Below are 22,467 nucleotides of genomic sequence, written 5' to 3'. Positions count from 1 at the left end.
ACACATCTGCAACCGACGACGCAAGCACACCCCACACCCTCTGTAGTTTACCTCTGCAGTGCAAGAGCACAAGAGCAAAAAGAGAGAAAGGCAGGGGTGGGGGGTTGGAGGAAGTAGCGTAGACACACACATGCACACACACACTCACATGAGAGACACTGACAACAACAACATGACAGCGTGCTGGATAGCTGTGCTTCACAGACCAATCAAATCCCTCCATTCCCTCTCTCTGGAATCCTCCCCCCCCCACACACACACACTCGCCTGGTTCATGCTACAATGGAATCTTCCAGAGCACAGCTCTGCAGGTCTGAAATTCTGTTCAGTGCAGTTAGCATTCAGAACACAGCCAGTTCCAACGCCAAACTGTATTCTGTACAGTCTCCTTCAGCTTTTATGCAAGACTGTAATCTGTGTTTATGATGTACACGTTTTCATATCGATAAGGCACATAATGTTAGCATTTTGGTTGTGATGTAGATGTCAACAAAAATCACACAATGAATGTAAACAGTGTTTGTCTGCAAACACGCAAGGGGCATAAACAGTTACACGGCACACCACACGCACAAATACACAGACGCACAGGTGCACAAACCCATTTAAACAGACACCATAATTACCACATAATCTGGGGTGTAATTGTACTGTTTGGGAAATCTAACCAACACAAGTGTAGTACAGTGTGTGTGCGTCCGTGTGTGTGTGTGTGGGGGGGGGGACACCTGACAGAGGTACAGTAACAAGAATAGGAAGGAAAAAAAAGAAGACAGAGACTCAGATAACCAAGTGGGACAAAAGAGAGGGGGGAGGGGGTGAGATAGAGGCAGAAAAAAAAGAGTGAGAGAAGAGTAGAGATACAGGAGTCACAGGGATCTGGACAGGGAGAGAGAAAACTAGGCCCCATGTTTTTTCAAAGGGAGCACATACATAAATATATCCTGTATATTTCCATGAACCTGGCCATGACAGCTTGTCAATAGCCTCTCCAGCCGGAGCACACAGCACACTGTTGCTCAAAGAGCTGTAAGCCACAGCCGTTCTGTCAGACTGCGTCAACAAGCCATACCTTCAGAATATTGATGTGTCTGCACTAATGGCAGTCATCACCCACCTTTCGATGTACGACCGCTACAAAAAGAATTGGATATTTATATGGCTGCTAGGCTACATAATAAGCTAGCGACAGTGTGATTTATAGACATTTATATAGCTGACGATGTGTGATGCTTGCTGCGATGTGACACGTTCACGGCCACAGACTAGACCGTGCCGTCTGTGAACTGTTCACGAGAACAAGCGTGCACTTTTAACCAATTATGACCGAACCAAAACACACACAGACAAATACATTTACAGGGACAGACCCCACAGACACCTTCACGCAAACCCAAACACGTTCAGCCGACAGCATCAAGGTTGACATGCTGTGGATGATCTGCAGTGGGCTGAACACACACGGACGATGTGTGTAAGTGAAAGATACGTCCTCTAACACCATCCCAAAGCACAGTGAGAATTGAGAAAGGGAGACCTAACAGTTGCTGTGTAACAGACCTCCCTGTTTGACAGGACTCTCAGTTCACCACTGTCTGCAGTGCCTATACCGTTTTTCTCAATTGCTAAGACACATTTTCAGACATCCCAACCTGCAGAGACTAATTTCCGGGAGGTAGCTCTTCAACCTTCTGAATACCCTTTACACACTGCTGGGAGGAATTGAAAACACTATTCTAAAACATTTTTCATGAACCATTGACTATAACGTGTCCCTTAATTTTAGATATTTTCCACCTCATGAATTTTACATGATGTAAATCATAAAACTCACAAATACTGCAATTGTCCTTCTTACAGGCTGTTTATTTTCTATTAACATTGTACAGCAATTTTATTTTGAGCTTGTTACTGTAGTGGTCACAGTATACAAATAGTAGTACTGTGTCAACAACACCAATTCATTACTGTAAATTGTAATTTGGGGAACAAAGGCTAAGAAAAAAAGGAAATAAACAAAGCATTTTCACCTGGGTAACAGGGCTTGAGTACGCTACAGTACTGTTCATTCTGCAGCATCCTGTCTCTGACCAGGGTCAGGCCAGAGATTTTCCTCAACATCACAGGCAATGTTTTCTCTAGCCAAACAGCAGGTAAAAATTCCCCTTGAATGCCTGAGCCATCCCTAACAAGACTCCACAGCAATGTCCCCACAAGCTTCTCCTATGGCTTGGAAAAGGTTGTTCTGTCATAGGGATTTCTGTCAAAGTGTGGCATGGATCTCATTTGAGATTGTTGTTCTTCTTCTGCCTCTTCCTCTCCCTTGTCCACCTCCTCTCATTCTGCAAAATTCTGCCTCTTCCTCTGATATTTGCATTCATGATTTCAAAGTACCCGAGCTTACCTTTGCATTACAGTTTTTTCCGATTGCTTAGACACAAAAATGTCAAATAACACACAGTTAGTAAAACCTGACACTCAAGGAGCAAAACAGAAGCCCAGACCTACACAACTATAAGTACATTCTCAGCCTCACACTATTAGCAAAATACTACACACAGTGTTTTGCAAACCACTAAACACACTTTTCTACATTAGACACAGACATTTAAAATTATGTCACTTAATTGCCTTTTTTAGAAACTGTCTGGTTAAATTCCACACGTGAACGAATTGACCAAAAACGGGCGTCAGGTGTACAAGCATTAAAGTGCATAATTGTAAACATACCCATCAGGTGTAAGCACTACAAAAAGGCAAAAGGTCAGTGCACCTGTCCTCATTAAAAATGGAAAGCAATGTTGCAGGAAGAGGGAGAGTGAGGGTGAGAGGGGGAGCCCGCGGAGTAAGAGTGGTAGGGAGAGAAAGACCTGGAGGCCGTGGAAGAATAGGGCCAAATTTACAGTATCTAACGAAATTCGAACAACATTGTTTGACCATGTGTGTTCAATGGGGCAACATTGAGAGAGGCTGAACAGAGAGTTAAGCCCAACCTTAGCAGATATACTGTTGCAACAGTAATTTGGACATTTCGACAAGAGCACAGGTGAGAACTACTTTTTTATTAATTTTGCACAACAGTGCAAAGAGTCAAACAGAGTCCAATTTTCTGAACCATGTGTGTGGCATACAGTGACAAAAAATGGTTTTTATACATGATTGTATAGTTTTAAACGAAGTGTTTCATTTAGCAAAAGATTGGAGGTGTTACTAGACTACTTGTGTGTCTAGTTGTGTGAATCGTGTGTTGTGTTTTGACAAAGTGAGTCCTGTTTTCAAAATTGTGCTTAAGCAATTGTGCTAAAACAAAAAAAGAACTGTAATTCCAAACCCCTGATTGCTTGTTGAGTATTTTTGCTTGTCAGTGCTTACACATGGATAATTGGTTGTTAAGGGTGTTTGAATTGCACTGGTTTGAGTTTACTTATCAAACAGCAGTGTTTTCTAAATGACATAATGGTGACAATTGTGTCTTAAAGTGAGAGGTGTGTTTAGACTTTTGCAAAGAAGTGTGAATGAACCTAATGTTCATTCATAATGTGTCAAAAGGGGTCAATTGTGTTTAAAGACTGGGGTACATGGTCTTTCTGATGGGAATTGGCTAAATGGTTTATACATACCATTTTTGTGTGTTAGCAATCGAGAAAAACTGTAATGCAACCTTAACGAGACATTGAAGAGAAGGGGGGTGGGGGGAGTGTGTGTGTGTTTGTGTGTGTATGAGAGAGAGAACGAGTGAATGAGGAGAGAAAGGATAAGAGAGAGAGAGGTAGAGAGACAGCGAGGAGAGGTAAAAAGCTAGAGTGAGAGGCAGAGAGAGCAGAGGGGAGCGTCTCTCCTGTGGCTTACACTTCACAGCCAATTGACCCATCTCTCACGCTCTCTGGCATGAGCACACGGAGGGAGCCAGAGAGAGACATCCTGCAGACTCCCTCACACACACACAGGGACTACCACAAGCATGTACGTCATGAACGCATGTACTACACAGTACGGACACACACTATTTATGACCCCCCACCTCCCCGAAAACACACATATATTCCTACATATTCCACACACATACATAAAGTCGGCTTACTGATTTATGAAACGCACTTGTGTAATACACAGCATGACATGTCATTTTCTGTTTATACATGCGAACCAGATACAGTTTCACATTGTTACACAGGGACATTTGGCCAAGCGTTTACACAGTGGATGGAGAAAGATGGGTCTTCCCCCAGACAAGCCCTTGGATTGGCTGATCTGCCCAGAAAATGTTGTTTCACACGTTTAAATATTCCAGGGGGGAATGAATGGGAAGCATATGGTTTCATTTAGAGGTGTCACTTTACACACACGCACACACACACACACACAGGAGTGTATCTGTCGGAGAAATTTAGAATGTAAAGTTATATTCTGAAAATACTGGTGCTAGCATTCCTTTGTCAGTAGAGAGCCCTCTCCCCACATGACCTACAGATGACACTAGGCTTACGTAAACAAACTGACCTAGGTTTACCATTATCATACTAGAGGTGCAATAAACCTTATCTGTGTTGAGTGAATCATATGGTCAAGCCTAGGGTCGGAGAACTCTGTACATTTCCACGTGCACGCGCACTCTGTCTCTGGGATCGATCATATTGACAGCTGATATGCAGGGGAGGAGACTTCTCACCAATAAATGGTCTTACCTGAAGATTTGTGAACCAGACAAACTTTGTAGCACAATGGCGTGTGATGTTTTTGTCTCCTTGTGGTCCGGCCGCAAGCAATAAAGCTTTCTTAACTTGTTTACCGACTGACTGTGCAATGCTTGATAGATTAATATTTCTGACAGTATCCAAGGACACGCACACAGAAACACACATAGACACACAAGAGTGTATATGAACATGCACTTCTACCCACAGCACACCCACACACAAGTAATGACCACACATTTCTCGTGACCCTTTGCCCTTTGTCTTGGTTCACATGGAAGCTACGCTGCACCTGGGGATAGACACGCAGTAGGGAATGGAAACACACCACACACACTCACACACACTCACATTTACCATTTGCAGGCAAGCACATTTGGTACACTTTTAATCACTGCACAATGTTACTCGCACAATCTGGTTCATTTCCCACACTCTCTGTCTCTCTGTCTCTTCCTTCTTCACTCTCTGTCTCCTTCATTTTCAGGGAGGGAGGGAGGGAGGGAGGGAGGGGTGTAACCTTCAGTTCTTCCGCTGAAGAAAGAAAACATTCCTAGGATGTGTCTGCCGCCAATGTGGCCTGGTGAGGACCTAACACACACACACACACACACACACACACACACTTGTCATGTCCAGTCTCCATTTATAAAACAATTCACCCATGTTTTTTTCATAATTTTCTTGTGAAGATTATTACAATTGTTGGCATACAGTTATTGACTTGCACTTTAAATATCTGCCTGGACTGCAGTCTCCCTTGGCAGCACTCAAAGTGTGTGATGGCAATGTTGTTAGTAACTGAGTAGCAATTACTGACACACTTACAGTAACGCAGACATATGAGGCTGTAAATATCTTCCGTGTTGACATTCCCCTCGAAACATACATTCTCACACAAGTAGATTCCGAAACAGAGCTCGAAATAGCTTTTGCAAAGACAGTCTTTCAATTGCTAGTTGTGAGGGGACATGGCATCTTCTCATCTCCTGAAGAGGGACATAGTCCTTGAGGACCACAGTCTGCCTCATCTCACAGACTAACAGATGGAGAGAGAGGAAGAGAGCGGATGACACAGGAGGGGTTGGGAGTATTGAAATAACTACCATGATCCGTTTTAATGTCCGTTCTCGATCACAAAACGTACATACTGTAGCCTATTGACTGTTTCTTTTAGCTATTTAGTTACTGTACAAACTCCTCTTAAGATATTCACAATAATATGTCATGAAAGTAAACCCATTTACAAAACGGAATTTCTAATAGAATTTGTACTTACATACGATACTTTGGAGTGTACCTACAGGGACATATCTGGGCTCATATAAAAACAGGCTCTTGGAGTGAATGAGGAGACTACATTGACTTCCTGCCAGTAGACGTCCTTCAAGGACCCGGCAGGTTCATCAATGCAGCTGACACCCTTAAAACAACAGCAGCTAACTAACGCTTCTTATTAAGAAACTTCACTTTATGAACTAGCCCACAACGTGCTCAGACGGACGCACACAATTAGAGGACTGAGAGAAGCGAGAAACAAAGAACTCCCTCTGTGTTTAATGGTGTGGAAATGAGAGCTACAAAACCACTAACTTCCATTAATGAAGTCAAACGGACTCTCAGTCTTACTGTCACCCGGTCATGAGCACACGCACAGTATTATGGGATATACGCCCAAATGCTAGCGTCCCCGCACACAAACACACGCACGCACACAAACAAGTGCAACATAATTTGTATATTTAAGCATAAACATAAACAGCTGTGTTTTTTTATGTACGAGTGTGTGTGTGTGTGTGTGTGTAAGTGGGCTCCTGGAACCAATTACCCCGTAAACAGTGGGTTCCGCCTGTTTTACGACCGACCAATAACCTCTAATAACCTCTAATAACCTCCCATTGGCCCCGTAATAGAGCTGACACACCTTGAGGGCTGTTTACTGCACACCCTCTTTCTCACACACACACACAATCTCTCTCTCTCACACACACACTCACACACTACTCTCTTTTGGTGCTGTGACATAGTGGAATATACACATACATACACAATGTCAGAGCCCGCAAATAATAAATGAGTGTGTGTGCAGTATGTAATGGGTCTCGTCTCCTCCCCCTCCTCCATCTTCATATCAAAACATAAAAGCTGGCAAGATTAAACAGGTGCCCCTTCGGAGCTCCATAATATACATTTTGTAGTAAACACACAGATGAGTCACACACACATACAAACTTCAACACACAAATGCGCATACACATGAATACAAACACCAACAAGGATACAGATAAACACACTAATAATCACACACAAACACACACACTAACAACCTTTGGCACCAGTAATGGTTTGTGTGGGCAGATTAATATCATGTATCTCTGAATGGGCTAATGTGTGCAGGGTGGCACAGTGTAGTGAGTCTTTATTGTAGCTGTGCTTAGTACAGTTTATCTCTGGGACTACAACAACGCATGAAGGAGTCTGTTTCCAGGGGCGACAGACAGACAGACAGCAGGCACACACACACCACAACTCCAATTCAATTTAGCCTATCGACGAAGACGTGTATTTGCTCGCTAAACACACACTGGTACACAGACAGACATACGCACCTCACACACCCATGCGTGGGCACACACACGGGACACAATTTACAAGGAACAGTGCTGGCGAAAAAAAAGAAAAACGCCTCACCTTTCCACGAACCATAAACCTGCAACAATCTGCAAGCGGCTATTTGTCCTGACTCATCAGCATCTGTCGCTCTGTGTGCGTCTTGTCTGCCTGCCGGCACAGCTGCTGTAAAGCCCTGCTGCTGACAGGCTGCTGACAGACTCCCTGGTGTAGGAGCAAGGGCCGCCATTTATCACAGTAAACAATTGTGTGTTTAACACCTTGAAAGAGGGAATCAATTGAACCCATTGTCCACGCGACAAATGTGCTCACCGTGTGCGGAAATAGCAAAAAAGAAACTCTGCCACAAAGCAATTATTAAATGAGAAATATGTGACTGAGACTGCAACATCTTATCAACCTCCCTGACACACACACACACACAAACAATGTAAGTAGTTTATAACTGGTGACCCCCACTTCTCTCATTTTTCATTCCATGAAAAACCTAAACGACGATTAACTCTGACATCGTCAATCAGCGGTCTATTGAAAAGAGGCTTGTTTACGTCCATGAATGATGACATGAGTAGAGGCAGAGGGCTCACCTAGGTTTCACATGTTTATATGAGACCTGACAGATAATCATATCCTGCACTTTCCAGACCATCTATTTAACAAAGGAACAGCTAATATATCTTAGACATACTTCAATACTAAACCATTTACACAGATATAACTTGTTACTTAACTATAGCAATGGTAGAACTTTAATGATAGAAAAAATACTACAACTTCTCTCTCTCTGTCTCCATTCATCTATGCAATTGATTGATACATTACTTTAAACAGAGTATGGACTGAGTGGGCTATACCATAACTGTTGGAATCACTTGGCGTTATTGTCTCCAGAGGTGCTGGAGCTGCTGTTTGCTGGCTGACCTTCCTAGGGATCCTCCCTTCCCTGCCCCCAGGGCCCCTCCCTGGTTCTCATCCCCCCAGCCCCCCCTCACCTGTTGGTTGACGCGACAGGGCGAGGGCCCATGGTGGATGAGGATGCGGACGATGTCCACGTCCCCTCGCCAGGCAGCCAGGTGGAGGGGGAAGCAGCCCTTGCTGTCGGCCACGTTGGTGGAGGCCTCAAACTGGAGCAGCTTCAGCACCACATCCCTGACCGGGGAGGGAAGGGAGAGAACAGGAGAGGGGAAATGAGAGAAAGAGAGTGAGAGAGAGAGAGAGAGAGAGAGGGGGGGGGGGAGGAGAGTAGGACGGAGGTAATTGAAGACAGAGAAAAAGTGTGAGGAGGGAGAGAGGGAAAGAAACAAAGAAATAAATAAATAAAGAGAGGAGGGAGAGAGAGGGAGTCCAAGTGAGAGGAGAGACAATGAGTGAATAACGACATTGAAATCGTATTGGTCACACAATGAGACCCGTACGGCTGTAGGGGTGCCATATTCAAAATGTCCTCTCACAACTGACTCTATTTTCTTGTTTAGTAATATTTCCACATCTGGAATAGGAAAGTGAGACTTTGGTATTCAAAATGTCAGGGGAGGACAGGGAGTTGAGAAGAGATGACGGCATAGTATCTTCTGAAGGAGAAGGTTCTGGCTCTGTGTGTCAAAACACTCCTTTACTTGAGTCACTCCCGTCCCTTTAAATAATCTATCACTTCAGGCAAACAAACTATTGAAGAAGGATTCCAAACCAAACTAAAAAAGAATGCATTCCTGTGTGTGGGTTTTGTTTTGTCTCCACTGCCTAGATTCAATTGGCTGCCGTTTAAAGCCTAATTGTTGCTTCTCTCTTTCTCTCCTCCCTAACTAAAGTCTTCTGTAAGTGTGTTTGTGACCTAAATTTAACTTCAAGACTGTACTTTTCTCTGTTGTCCTCTCTCCTCCCCTCTGGGTTGTCAAAAGAAGGAAATCCACATAATTGCTCCCAAAACACAGCGCTAATCTGTCAGTTCCGCTAAAGCGAGCTAGTGCCAGGGCTAATCTTCATCAACCGGGTGGAGGGGATTTATTAGTTGGCCCAGGTAGAGACGGTTGCGTTGCTGCTGTGTATTTGTGCATGCGCGTGCATACTCCACATGTTCACAAACACACACATACGCAGGTGGACACATACATGAGAACTTACTCAAACACACTCATACAGAGCAAGCATGCTGATGCGGTACACATCAACACAGGGAGTGTACTCATAAAAACACAACGATATGTTATTTGCTGGGATATGGGGCACTTTTATCACTTGAGAGAGGCGACATTTGGATTTCTGAACAGGAACATATAACATTAGGTTACGTTCGCTTTCTTTACAGAAGATTTTGAATGTTAAATGTTTGTATGTTATCTTCTATTGCACAATATGCACCATAAGCAATATAGCAAGTACTGTATGAAACTGTAGAATAACCAGAACTAAATACAGTACATACAAAATATGTATATGTATAAAGTATGTATTAGCAGGAAAATTATTTATTTCTAGCAGACGCAGAAAAAACATCCAAAACTATAATTCATGTCTTTCTAGGATCAACATAACCTCCCTGGATGGAGCAAAAGCAATTAAATTATTTGATGACTCCGATTAAAAGAAGGATTATGAGTCAAAAGAAAACACAAGTAATGATGCTTGGATTCTGACCCAGAAGATCTAGCCGAATCTAAGATAAGATAATCCTTTTTTAGTCCCACAATGGGGAAATTTGCAGGATTACAGCAGCGAAGGGAGGGTGCAAACTACAAAGAGTTAAAAAAAAACAACATAGTACAAATACAACAATGTAGAAAAATAAGTATAATATTAATATGACGGAGTACTTAAATAATTTAATATATTGCACAGATTTTGCACTGAGGACCTGGGGCCTCATGTATAAAGGATTGCGCAGCTTTCATACCAGAAGATGGCGTACGGCCAAAACTCAAAAAGTACCTACGCACAGAAATATTCACATGTATAAAACCGGTCGTACGCCAGGTCCTGCGCACCTTTCCTTTATAAATCACAATCAACGTGAGATTGACCGCACGTGAACGAGCCACTGACCCCGCCTTGCCTCCCCCCATAAATGAATATGCAGATGGACTATAAATGCGCTCCTGAGGTCATTTCTTTGTCTGAATTACCGTACTTCTTCGAATGAATGCCGCCCTCGAATAAACGCTGCACCAAAAATGAACGTTATTTAATAAACGCCGCAGCGTTTATTCGAAGAAATACGGTGACTGTGAGATCGAGGTTCTGACAACAGAGGTGGAGGCGAGAAAATGTGTCTTGTTTGTCGGCCTGTCATCAGGTATTAGCGACAAAAGAAAGTCAGCGGAGTGGAAAACTGTCACCATTTGAGCGCTTTCTTGTTTTTAGCCTGTAGCACTTTGAGATTTAGCTAAATGTAAAGTGTATTACAAATAAAATCACTATTATTATTATAGGGCCATAAATGATGTGGGTTCAGAGAACCGGACCATGGCAGAAATTAAAAATAAATGGTCCGATGTAAAACTTTAAATGAAGAAACGAGTGGTGGCGCATAGTAACAGCATGACAGCTATAGGGTTAGCGTGACATGCATTTCCTGAGTGATTTTGTAGTTCGTTTGACACCCTCAAGTTTAACAGAAGTTATTAAGTGGTGGCGGATTAAACAGAAGGCTATATAGCATTTCCCGTTTTGGGTTTTGGCATTTTGATGTGATCATCCACATTAATGATCAAACTTTTATTTTTATGTTTTTTGAATAGTCAACGTCATAAACGTAGTAGTGGAAACTATTTTGTAATGTTTCGTGAGTTTCGGCACTTTACAGTTAGAATTTGCCACGTTACAGAGACTGTCAAGACGTTGTGGACGGCCTCATGTATAAACGTTGCGTACGCACAAAAAGCTTGCGTACGCTGGTTTTCACGCACACTTTGTGATGTATAAAGATTTACTTGACGTGAGAATGTGCGGGCCGTCACGGAAAGTTTTGAGGAGACGTGAGAATGTGCGGACCGTCCACCAAGTCTTGTCTGGCTCTGTAACGTGGCAAATTCTAACTGTAAAGTGCCGAAACTCACCAAACATTACAAAATTGTACCCCGCCCTGAACACGCCCATTTTTAACCATAGTCAATGCAAAGCACCTCATGAAGGCTAATCTAGTATCTCATCATGACCCTGGCATGCGATTGTTCTTTACGGTGAATCATAGCGCATGACAACTTCTCAGACATTGTTAGCCTATTGGTGGAGCCCGAAAACTCTGAAAATTTGGTGGCCGGTAGATCACCAATTAAAAAGAACTGTGCGAGTGGCGTCAACTGTGCCAGTGATACCGCGAGTCGAGATACAATTTGAAAACAAAAGCGTTTTGTTATGAACAGTAATCTATTAAAGTCTGGACTGATAACGATGACGTGGAGTGTAGCGATTGCGCGGGAGCTTAACGACTGTATTTCCAGTTTTTGACATATGATGATATATTGATATATGCACAGTATTAAATAAATATATTTAGTTATACACTGTATTCTGCAGTTATTTAAAGGTAGGATTTGTGATGTTATCTGCATTCCATGCAGTCGGGCATTTTCCCCTCCTGCACTCCGGTAGTGGACAATATGATGGTGAGACAGCGCTGAATTTTGATTTAAAATTTGAGTTGATTGTACAAGGTGTTTATGGAACAATTATCACTCAGTACAAGCTAAAATAATACTGCTGGATTAAATCTTCATGATAATGATGAAATCAAGTGAAAAAAACGTGTGTGAGGAAAACTAAATATCTAAATATTACGAGTAATCGTTCTTCCCACATTTACTTTCTGCAGTCTGACTACAGTACGGTTCATCTGCGTCGCCAATTCCAATTGTTTCCAAAAAGAACGTAGGCCGGGAGGGTCAGAGTTTGCGTGGAGGACCGCACATTCTCCCGTCAAGTTAGTTTTTTATAAATCACAACCGACCCCCAGGAGTCCGGGCTGTACCACTATTCTGACCAATCAACACTAGAGACTCATTGAGCCTCCTTACTCCTGGACTGTCATGAACGCCCAGAGGAGCCTGGAAACCACCTTAATAGCCACCTTATCTCTTAACTCTCAAATGTAGACCAAGATAAAGATAACTATGAAGGGAAGTCCCCCTGCTGGAGACAGCTATGGGTACTAACCCAGGGGGAGGGGAGAGAAGAGGGGAGCACCGATAGGGGACCAACAGAACTGGGGGATGATTGACAGGTCACATGTCCACTGAGGGTCAGGTGGCAGAGGAGGACAGAACCTGACATTTACCAGAGAGCTGAGATAAACTATCTCCAAGACAACAGAGGGTCAAATTAAATGACCTCAGCTCTACCCAGCACTCACTACTGTAGTAGATCACAAGAAATACATGTATGATTGTAGTTTTATGTTAAACTTGTTTCCTCAAGGATCACAATGACTCTTGCTTAGAGACTTGTTGCTCTTGTGGTTAGTGGTAACTGATTTAAATTTTTGTTCTCGCTGTGATATATTGTTTTATTACAGTTGCTTGCTTTTTTCCACAGGTACACTTGCACTTATAGCTGTTGATGTTGTTTAATTGTAACTTGTTTAACTACATGCTCTTATGGTTCTTCCCTTTGGCACTTACTTTGGTTGTTCACAATGTGTGCTTCATGTTTTGGCTACTCGCAATTTTTTTTGGCTATCTTGTTGTTATGATCAGTGACCTATGCACTTTGTAAAGCTCTCTCTTGGAAGTCGCTTTGGATAAAAGCGTCTACTAAATGAATAAATGTAAATGTAAATGTAACTTCATGAGTAGGCTACTTATAACATCTGTTAATAGAGAATGCGAAGTTGACGTAATCCGAAATTACGACGGATAGTTACAAAATTCAGGAGGTGGGCAGAGTAGCCGGGGGGCGGGGACACCTGAATAAATTGGTGTGTTTTCTGAGATGTAATAAAGTGATTATTCAAGAAAAACCTCTCTGTGTAGTGACTGAGATCGCTACAATTGGTGTCAGAAGTAAACTTTAACTAAAGTGAGTGAGCTCGGGAGACAAGTTCGTTATCGTTTAGTTTTTGGTAGTTAATTATCAGTTTAGCTAGCGGCTACGTTTATTGTGGGGGACATGGCTTCACGTAAGGAGGACTTTTCTGGCGTGAAAGTTAAGGAGGAGGGAGACAGTGGTCCTGCCCGATGGTCTGAGGAGTTTCAAAGGATGGAACAGGCAAGATCTCAGATACGGGATTCGGCTGCGAGGATGGCTTTGGAGGCTGGCATGGCTGCAGGTGCAATGTCAAAGTCCCGCGCAGAGCATCCGCAGAGAGGGGGAGGGGCGGACTGTGACTATAACAACGTCAATCATGGCGACGCCCGTAGTACATGGCCCACAGTGAAAACACCCAAGTACGGGGGTAAGTCAGATTGGGAGGCCTTCCATGCACAGTTTGAGTTGCTGGCTCACGCGGGGGAGTGAACGGAAAGAGAGAAATCCCTGCAGCTTGCTATGTGCCTCACAGACGATGCATTAAAATGCCTTTTGTTGGTTAGCCCAGAGGACAGGCATGATTATGGGGCTTTTGTGGCTGCATTAAAGAGGCGCTTTGGACAATGTGTGCAGCCTGGACTGCTGAAAAATAGCAAATGACATTGAGAGCCTCACTCGGCATACGCACACATGCCACCTGATGTGCAGGGCGAGCTGGCAAGAGACCAGTTCGTCAGAGCTCTGTCCCCCACTGAGCTGCGTGTGCACGTGCAGCTGGAGCACCCTCGATCTCTGCAGGCTGCATTGGAGTTGGCAGTGGAGAGGGAGTTTGTGTGGGTTGCGCCAGCTGGAGGTAGCCACAGTGAGAGCATGCCCTTAACAACAGTGGCAGTGGGCACCAACGCTGGTCTGGAAAAGCCAGCATGGGCATCTGAGCTGACGGAACTAATTCGGGCTATGTCTATCCAGTCAACCCGTACCCCGCACACATCACCCAGGGTGTGTTGGGGGTGTGGCCAGCCTGGTCATCTCCTCAGGCAGTGCCTGAAAGCACCCAAGGGTCCGAGAAACTACGCGGGGGCCGCATAGGGGAGGCTGTGCGGACCCCAGCCCCATCCTCTTCGTCGTCTGCAGGAAGGGCCCGACAGCACGGACGGGGGAGTCAGGGCCCACTCCCCCCAGAAGCAGACGACAACATCCCCACGGAGCCTGTGGTAGTGGTGGGGCGGACTTGTGTTGGGGACTTTTGTCACGTCCCAGTGACCGTAGAGGGGGTTCCCTGCTCTGCTCTGGTGGACAAGGGGTCCACAGTGACGCTGGTAAGACCTGATGTGGTGCCAGGCTGGACTCAGTTAGAGCCCACCACTGTGCAGCTGCGCACAGTCACGGGCAGGCTGGCACCCATGAAAGGCAGGGGAGAAATGACACTGACTGTGGGGGGAAAAGCTGTCCGCCACCCAGTGTGGGTGGCAAGCGTGCAGGACCCGTGCATACTAGGACTGGATTTCTTGAAGGCCACGGGCTGTCAGCTGGACCTGGGCAGAGGCACGCTGAGGTTTCAGGACTGGTCTGTCATCGCGTTGTCGGCCGTGACACCACAAGTTGCTGCACCCATTACTTTGCCGGCACGAGAAGTTGGCACGGCAGAGCCGCAGGCCACACCCACTTTTCCAAAACCCCTCACAACATCAGGGTGCATATTCCCCTAACAGGCAACCCCTCCACGCCCACAGCATTGCTGTTCAGTCGCCTCCCTCTCAGCTGGAGACAGAGGTGACAGCAACCAACTCCCCTCCACCCCTGCTGGCAGTGCCAGCCCCCAACAGCATGGGCTGCTCGTCTCCGGCCCTGCTGCCCCAGACGGAGGAGGAGACAATGCGTTCTGACATCACGAAAATCTGGATGGAGAACTGTGGTGACCTGGACTCACAACAGCAGGAGCTGTTGTGGAGGCTCTTAGTGGAGTTTAAAGACAGCTTTGCACTGAGGGAGGATGACGTTGGGCGGACACAGCTGGTGGAGCATGAGATTGACACCAGGGACGCCCGCCCGATAAAGTGTCGTCCAAGCCGGCTTCCGCTGGCACGGCAAGAGACGTGTGACAAAGCTGTCGGGAACATGCTACAGGCAGGCATCATTGAGCCAGATAGCCCCTGGGAAGCTGCAGTGGTCATGGTCCCCAAAAAGAATCGTGAGTGGCGCCTCTGCTCTGACTACAGGCCACTGAATGGGGTAACTAGGAAAGACTCATATCCACCACCCCGCGTGGATGAGTCTCTGGACTTAGTCTCAGGCTCTGCCTGGTTTTCCTCCCTGGACCTTCGCTCTGGCTATTACCAGATGCCTCTCGCCCCATCTGCCCGATCAAAGACTGCCCTTTGCACTGGACGTGGGCTCTGGCAGTTTAAGTTCCTCAGTTCTGGATTGTGCAACGCCCCTGCTTCTTTTGCCAGACTGATGGATCAGGTGTTGACTGGCATCCCACGCCAGGAGTGCCTGGTTTATCTGGACGACATCTTGGCACATGGACCCTCTTTCGATGCCGCACTGTTGTCATTACGGCGCGTGCTGGAGAGGATCCGGGAAGCAGGGCTGAAACTCCACCCGTATAAGTGCCATTTTATGCAGCGGCAGGTGACTTTTCTGGGACACAGAGTGGGGCGGGAGGGAATTAGCACTGTGCAAGACAAAGACAGTTGCAGACTGGCCTGTCCCGTCCACTCAAAAGGACTTGAAAAGTTTCTTGGGCCTCGCCTCATACTACCGGAGGTTTGTACAGGGTTTTTCGTGCATCGCTGCCCCTGTGTTCCAGTTGTTGCATAAAGACAGAGAGTTTATCTGGACAGATGCATGCCAGGGGGCGTTCGACCAGCTGCGCCGGGCCCTCAGCGATGCCCCTGTGCTGGCTCCAGCTGACCCCTCTCTCCCATTTATGTTGGACACTGATGCCAGTGGGGTGGGTGCTGGAGGAGTGCTGTCTCAGGTGGGTGCAGACGGGGAGAGGGTGGTGGCGTATTTCAGCCGGGTGTTCAACAAGGCTGAGAAGCGCTACTGCGGGACCCGGCGAGAGCTCCTGGCAGTGGTGCTCTCCGTGCGCCATTTTAAATATTACCTGTGCGGTCTGCCCTTCACTGTGAGAACCGATCATTCAGCTCTCCAGTGGCTGATGTCATTCAGGGAGCCGGAGGGGCAGGTCGCCAGGTGGTTGGAGGAGCTCCAGGCCTATAACTTTACAGTGGTGCACAGGGCAGGAGCTCAACACAGCAATGCAGATGCTCTCTCCCGTCGCCCGTGTGCTGCAGACGGGTGCCACCACTGTGAACGGAGGGAGGGTCGGGAGCATGAGCTGTGTGAGGAGGAGCAGCAACAGAAGGCAGTGCGGCGGGCTGAAGTGGTTGGCTGCCAGGAGCTGCAGATGGTGAGCGTGGGGGAATGGAGGCAACAGCAGGAACTCGACCCCGACCTACTCTCTGTGCATCAGTGGGTGGAGTCACAGCAGAGGCCGCCATGGGAAGAGGTGGCAAGACTCTCACAGGCCACTAAAGGGCTGTGGTCAAAGTTCGACTCGCTGCGTCTGATCGACGGGGTGCTGCAGAGGGCGTGGAAAGAGCCTGCTACAGGGGAGGAGCGTTGGCAGCTGGTGGTCCCCAAGGGCCTGAGGACAGCTGTACTGCAGGGCATGCACGGAGCCTCGGGGTCAGGCCACTTTGGTGTGACCAAAACGCTCTGCCGCCTCCGTCAAGGCTTTTATTGGGGCCACTTTCGGCGGGACGTAGAAGACTTCTGCAGACGGTGTGACTTATGCACTGCACGGAAAGGCCCAACAGGTCGGTCACATGCCCCCGCTGCAGCAGCATCTAGTGGGGGCCCCCATGGAGAGAGTGGCTGTAGATGTGATGGGCCCGCTTCCCCGCACAACAAAGGGTAATGTCTATATCCTCTCTGTTATTGACTATTTCACAAAGTGGCCAGAGGCCTAAGCCCTCCCAAACTAGGAAGCAGAGACTGTGGCAGATGCCCTGCTTGGAGGCATACTCAGCCAGTTTGGGATGCCTGACACACTGCACAGCGACCAGGGGAGACATTTTGAGTTCCAGGTGTTCGCTGCCATGTGCAGCCGCCTGGGCATACAGAAGACACGCACCACCCCGTTAAGGCCTCAAAGTGACGGGCTCGTGGGGAGGCTTCACCGCACACTGGGTCAGCAGCCGGCCATACTGACATCGGAGCATCAGCGAGACTGGGATGAGCATCTGCTGCTGGTGCTCATGGCGTGCCGGTCTGCAGTCCAGGAGTCGACCACGTATTCCCCAGCACTCCTCATGCTAGGGAGGGAGCTCCGCACACCAGCAGAGCTGGCCTTTGGGCGGCCTCCAGACGCCCCTGTGGTTTCCCCAGGCCTGGAATATGCTAGGAGGCTCCAGGACAGGCTTGAGTCTGCCCATGCGTTTGCCCGGGTACAGCAGGAAAGTGCTGGGGCAAGGCAAAAGCGCAATTATGACGTGCGGGCATGGGGTAGGGGGTGGGGGTGGGGGGGTCAGGAGAGCTTGTTTGGGTTTACAGCCCACAAAGAAAGAAGGGCCGGTGTCCAAAGCTCGACAGTCAGTGGGTGGGGCCCTGCAGGGTGTTGGAGCGGATGGGGGAGGTGGTGTATCGGATGCAGCTACCGCCACGAGGACGGAAGGTTGCACTGCACAGAGACAGGACTGGCCCCCTATCAAGGCAATGCCTTACCCCAGGTTCCAGGTACCCAACGCACCCAACCCCCTGCACTACACACACACTCACCGCATTCCCCACAGCCAGAGCCTGGTGGGGGGTGACCCGGACTTGGTCCCTGTGTTCCCCGGGTTAAGCCTGTTACCCCCCGCCTCACGTCCACAAAGGGCCAGGAGACTGCCCCATCGTTATGCAGACTTTGTTTGTTCCCTCGGGGACGAGGGACTTTGTAGTGGGGGGGTAATGTAGTGTCCTTGTATGTGTAGATTTGTTTCAAGTTCATGTTCATTGTGATGTATGTGTGCCTGTGTGCTGGTGTCCTTGCTCTCTGTCAGCAGCGGAAGCTCATGTGGGAGTTGCTATGCACTACGGGGGGGGGGGGGGGGGGGGGGGGGGCTGGCAGAGTAGCCGGGGGGCGGGGAAACCTGAATAAGTTGGTGTGTTTTCTGGTTGATGAACCTCTTCGTGTTCACGGTTTAGTAGCAGTGATTTACGTGCATTGATGAGAAGTAATAAAGTGATCATTCCAGAAAAACCTCTCTGCATAGTGACTGAGATCTCTACAATATATTATTTTGTTAGAAAGATATGACCATTCTAGTGATTAGTGGATGATAAGAAGGTTTGACTTTCTTCGACAATCCAATTGTCCAAACAAGTTATAGATATTTAGCTTAAAGGATAGCCTACATAGTGTAGCTAGCTAATGTTTATTTAGCAAGTTTCACAGAAATCTGCAAACAACGAGGCATACAGGCTACTACGGTCAGTAGCTGCCTGTCACAAACGCAGAAGCCGGATTGTGTAAAATTTGCGTTACTTCAACAAACAAATGCTTTGTAAAAAAAAAAGTTTAGATTTTTAATTTACAAAATTGACAACATATGTTAAGAAACGTGTCTTTACTCGAAATATTGCCTCAGTTTTCAATTTGAAGCAGCTCATCTAGAACTGTAGGACATCTCCCATGCCATGCCATGGTATCCTCTCTGACTGCTTGGGCAAAAGATTATGGATAACGATACATTTATTAATTCACGCCCATTAACCCCTTAATCAAATTAGATTTGCTTTTAGCCTATGTTGTCACGAGTATCTGGAAGTTTTCAGAAATAAAATTGGCGATTGGACGGCGAAGATATTAAGGCAGGAGCCATGGGAATTTAAGTTCCCATATTTGGACTTGCCGGCTGGAAAGGGCGTGTACCTGCAAAGATGGCGGCGACGTCCAAACATGCAACACGGCGTGACGTATCGTTAACCTACAGTGACGTAACTTTGCATTCTCTGATGTCTATTAACAGTGTATATATTTTTTGTTCTTTATATATGACTTATGTTATAAATAAACAAACAAAACTTCTGTGTTGAGGAGATTTATGATATTTGGTGATTTGACGTTTGTCGAGTTAGTTACAGTATGTGTGTTTTTTATTACTTTATAGGAAATATTGCATGAATGAATGAATATTATTCAGTGACTTACAAAGAACAGCAGCTGGTTATAATGACTTTCTAAAGATTTCACACAAACATATGCTGTTGACACACACACACACATCGAAAAAAGATCACCTGTGTCCGTTGAGCGAGGCGTGGTGCAGGGGTGTGTATCCTGAGCTGTCTGAGCAGTTTACATTCAAGCCCTTCCACATGCTGAGGAAAGAAGACACACACAGCAGGAGTTAATACAGTACGTCACAGAACAGTGACCCTACCAGCCTTCTACACTCTTCTTTATTTAGCCTATTAGTCATTGTAAAACTTGCTGAGTATTTGGTTTTTGCAACCACGTACAGTACTGCACCTACACCTGAGCAAGACACTTCTGCAGGGACGTGCACAGGAATTTTGAAGGGCCAGTTGCCCCGCCCCCCCCCCCCCCCCCCCCCCCCCCCCCCCCGGAAAAAAGGAACAAAAAATCTTAGCGATTGGAAGTGATGACACAAATACCTCAGTCAGATAAAGTAATGTAGGACTGTTCAATTCTGTCTTTTGGATTGCATGTGTCTCAGACCCGTGTATCTCGGTGGTTGTCACAACACACACACATCCACAAGTGTATTACCTAGAGCCAAGAGTTGCACGTAACCTTATTTTTGTCTATGAACTTCACATCATTCTTTCTTTTCCAGCTGTGAAAACAGAATTCAGCTACCAAAGCACAATAACAGGTGGAAGGGATGCCCAAGGTCTGCTATATTGTACTTTTGGAGCACACACACACAAACACACAAATCAATAGGACATGTCTGGTCGAGGTGTCCTCAGCGTAAACAGAAATTGCCCTAGAAAACTATTCATCACAGCAGGGGAGGGTGGTTCCTCACTGTACAGTCTGAAATAAAATCAAAGAGCAAACCCAGGCCTATAGTCTTTCAGTGCATATTGAAGGCGCTAAAAACAATTCAATACGACAAGCATGCTCATAAACACCAGACCCCTAAGACACGGATAAACACGTCTATGAATGCCCTACAGCAGATGTATGTGCTCTGGATTTATTGTGTTCCATATAAAACACACACAGCACAACAGACTGTAGTCTAACGGGCTGAAGGGGAGAGAAAAGCACAGACAAGTCAGCTGATCCCACTGCAAACACTGCAGCTATGTATTGATGGGTCTGTGTGTGTATGTGTGTGTATTGAATATGCACCCGACCCCCTCCAGCACTGACTTAGTCCGGGTGACACATGGGGGGGGGAGAGAGAGAGACAGAGAGAGAGAGACAGAGAGAGAGAGAGAGGAAAACTAAGTGCAATAAGTAATAGGTGATACTGACAAAGGAAGGAAGTGGAGAGGGAAATGAAGAGGGCCCTGGGTTACACCATTGACAGAGAAAAGGCTGAATTATGTGCCAAGGAGTAAGTGGCCAGATAACAATACACAAACACTGATTCACAAAAGCAAATCCTTCACCACCTCACATACAGTATAGGCTTTGCTCTTACGCACTTGTTTGTGTGTGTGTGTCATAGTGATGTTCCCTGGTCCTTGAGTTCATAAGGGGCTGTGCGCCATAGTTAAAACAGCAATTGACGAAGCTGCTTAAAAAAAAGGAAAAGAGGTGCTGCTTTTAACACATACACGCCTGCGAAAACAGACGCCGTAACGTCAACAGAACAGTTTGCTGTTCATTTCCTGTTCATTGCAGGCCTGCTTTTCACCTCATAATGAGAGGCATACAAAGTACTCCTTTAAAGAGAAAACCAAGATGGCGCCACTGATTACAGCGAATACCAGCAACCAATTGACACCCAGGATGATTCCTCGCTTCCTTATCACACGCCAATCCATATTCTTTTCTGTCTCACGTTGAATTCCCAGCGTCTGTTTCCCATGTGCTATTGTTCTCTATTCTCCCTTAACGGAAGACGGCACAAAAGCAAAACTCATATTGAATTAGCGAGCGCTGTTAGATGAGATAAAGCAGAAGGGGTGCTTGTCGAACTTCCAACTTTCAGCACGACACAGAATCCGACTCTGTGGGAGATTAGACGAATATGCAGAAACACATCCTACCCCAATTAACCTCAGACACATAAGCCCCTGTGTACGCCTTCTCTTTCTCTCTCTTTCTTTGTCCTCTCCATTTCTCTTCAATTTACCATGTCAATCTCAGTATTCGTCAGCCCCCTCCCATTATAATCTCTTACTCTCTCCTTTTTTTACAGTCATCTAAAGGTAAGATTTCAAAAAGTTCATTGGAGGTTACACTGCAAGGGTACAAGAGAGACAACTGCTACTCCCAAAGGTGGAGTTCCTGGTGAAATCTAGCATGTTTCTCAGATTATCAGCATATCAGATTTCACTGTGAACAAAGATTACCAGTTACATACGACTCCTCAAGTTTTGCTTGTTCAGAAACCGCTAATCCTTCTTAGGGATAGCCTAACACCTCACTGTCCCTCCATGAACCACCTTGATCGAAGCCGTCTTCCATGTTTGTATTCACAGTGTGACTCCGGCCAGCACAGAATTGTGACAAATGTTGATCGAGAGTGACGTAAATGTCGCATGAATTCCAATTTGACTGTTCAGACTGAGGTCACCTAGCAAAACATTTTATGCACGTGGATGCATCATGCATGCATCCAATTTAGGACCATATGAATGACCCAAATCAAATTGAATAGAGATTTAGAAGAGATTAGATTCTATGTGGTTTGTGCTGTTCACACTGTTCTGAATAATACTGATAGAAGTAACATGAGAAGAATAAATACTATGAGGGCCACTTCTGACAACATAATGTGAATGTATAGAGAATGCAAAAAAAAATATTCTTAATAATATTCTTAATAATATTCTTAATATTATTCTTAGCTCAGAAAAAAACAATAACATAGCAGGAAATCACACAGGAAACAATATTGAAGGAGCTCACACAGGTGTATTTGACACATAACTGATAAGACGAGACAGAAAGTGGGCCTTTTTCATTTCCTGTTTGTGGTATATA

General features: G+C 46.0%; 1 protein-coding gene across 2 annotated transcripts in view; it reads right to left on the bottom strand.

The window, feature by feature from the left end:
- anks1b (ankyrin repeat and sterile alpha motif domain containing 1B) overlaps nucleotides 1-22,467 on the bottom strand; it is a 222,899-nt gene that overhangs the window by 145,946 nt on the left and 54,486 nt on the right. For both annotated transcript variants that reach the window (XM_067254093.1, XM_067254092.1), the window contains exons 2-3: nucleotides 19,578-19,658; nucleotides 8,318-8,474 (exon numbers count right to left, since the gene is read on the bottom strand). In XM_067254093.1, the coding sequence (XP_067110194.1) occupies nucleotides 8,318-8,474; nucleotides 19,578-19,658 (238 nt within the window). The remainder of the gene's footprint in view (nucleotides 1-8,317; nucleotides 8,475-19,577; nucleotides 19,659-22,467) is intronic.

Source organism: Osmerus mordax, chromosome 17 (genome assembly GCF_038355195.1).
Source record: "Osmerus mordax isolate fOsmMor3 chromosome 17, fOsmMor3.pri, whole genome shotgun sequence".
Taxonomy (NCBI): Eukaryota; Metazoa; Chordata; class Actinopteri; order Osmeriformes; family Osmeridae; genus Osmerus; species Osmerus mordax.
The sequence above is the reverse complement of the archived record's forward strand: the minus strand, read 5'-3'. Positions and strand labels throughout refer to the sequence as shown.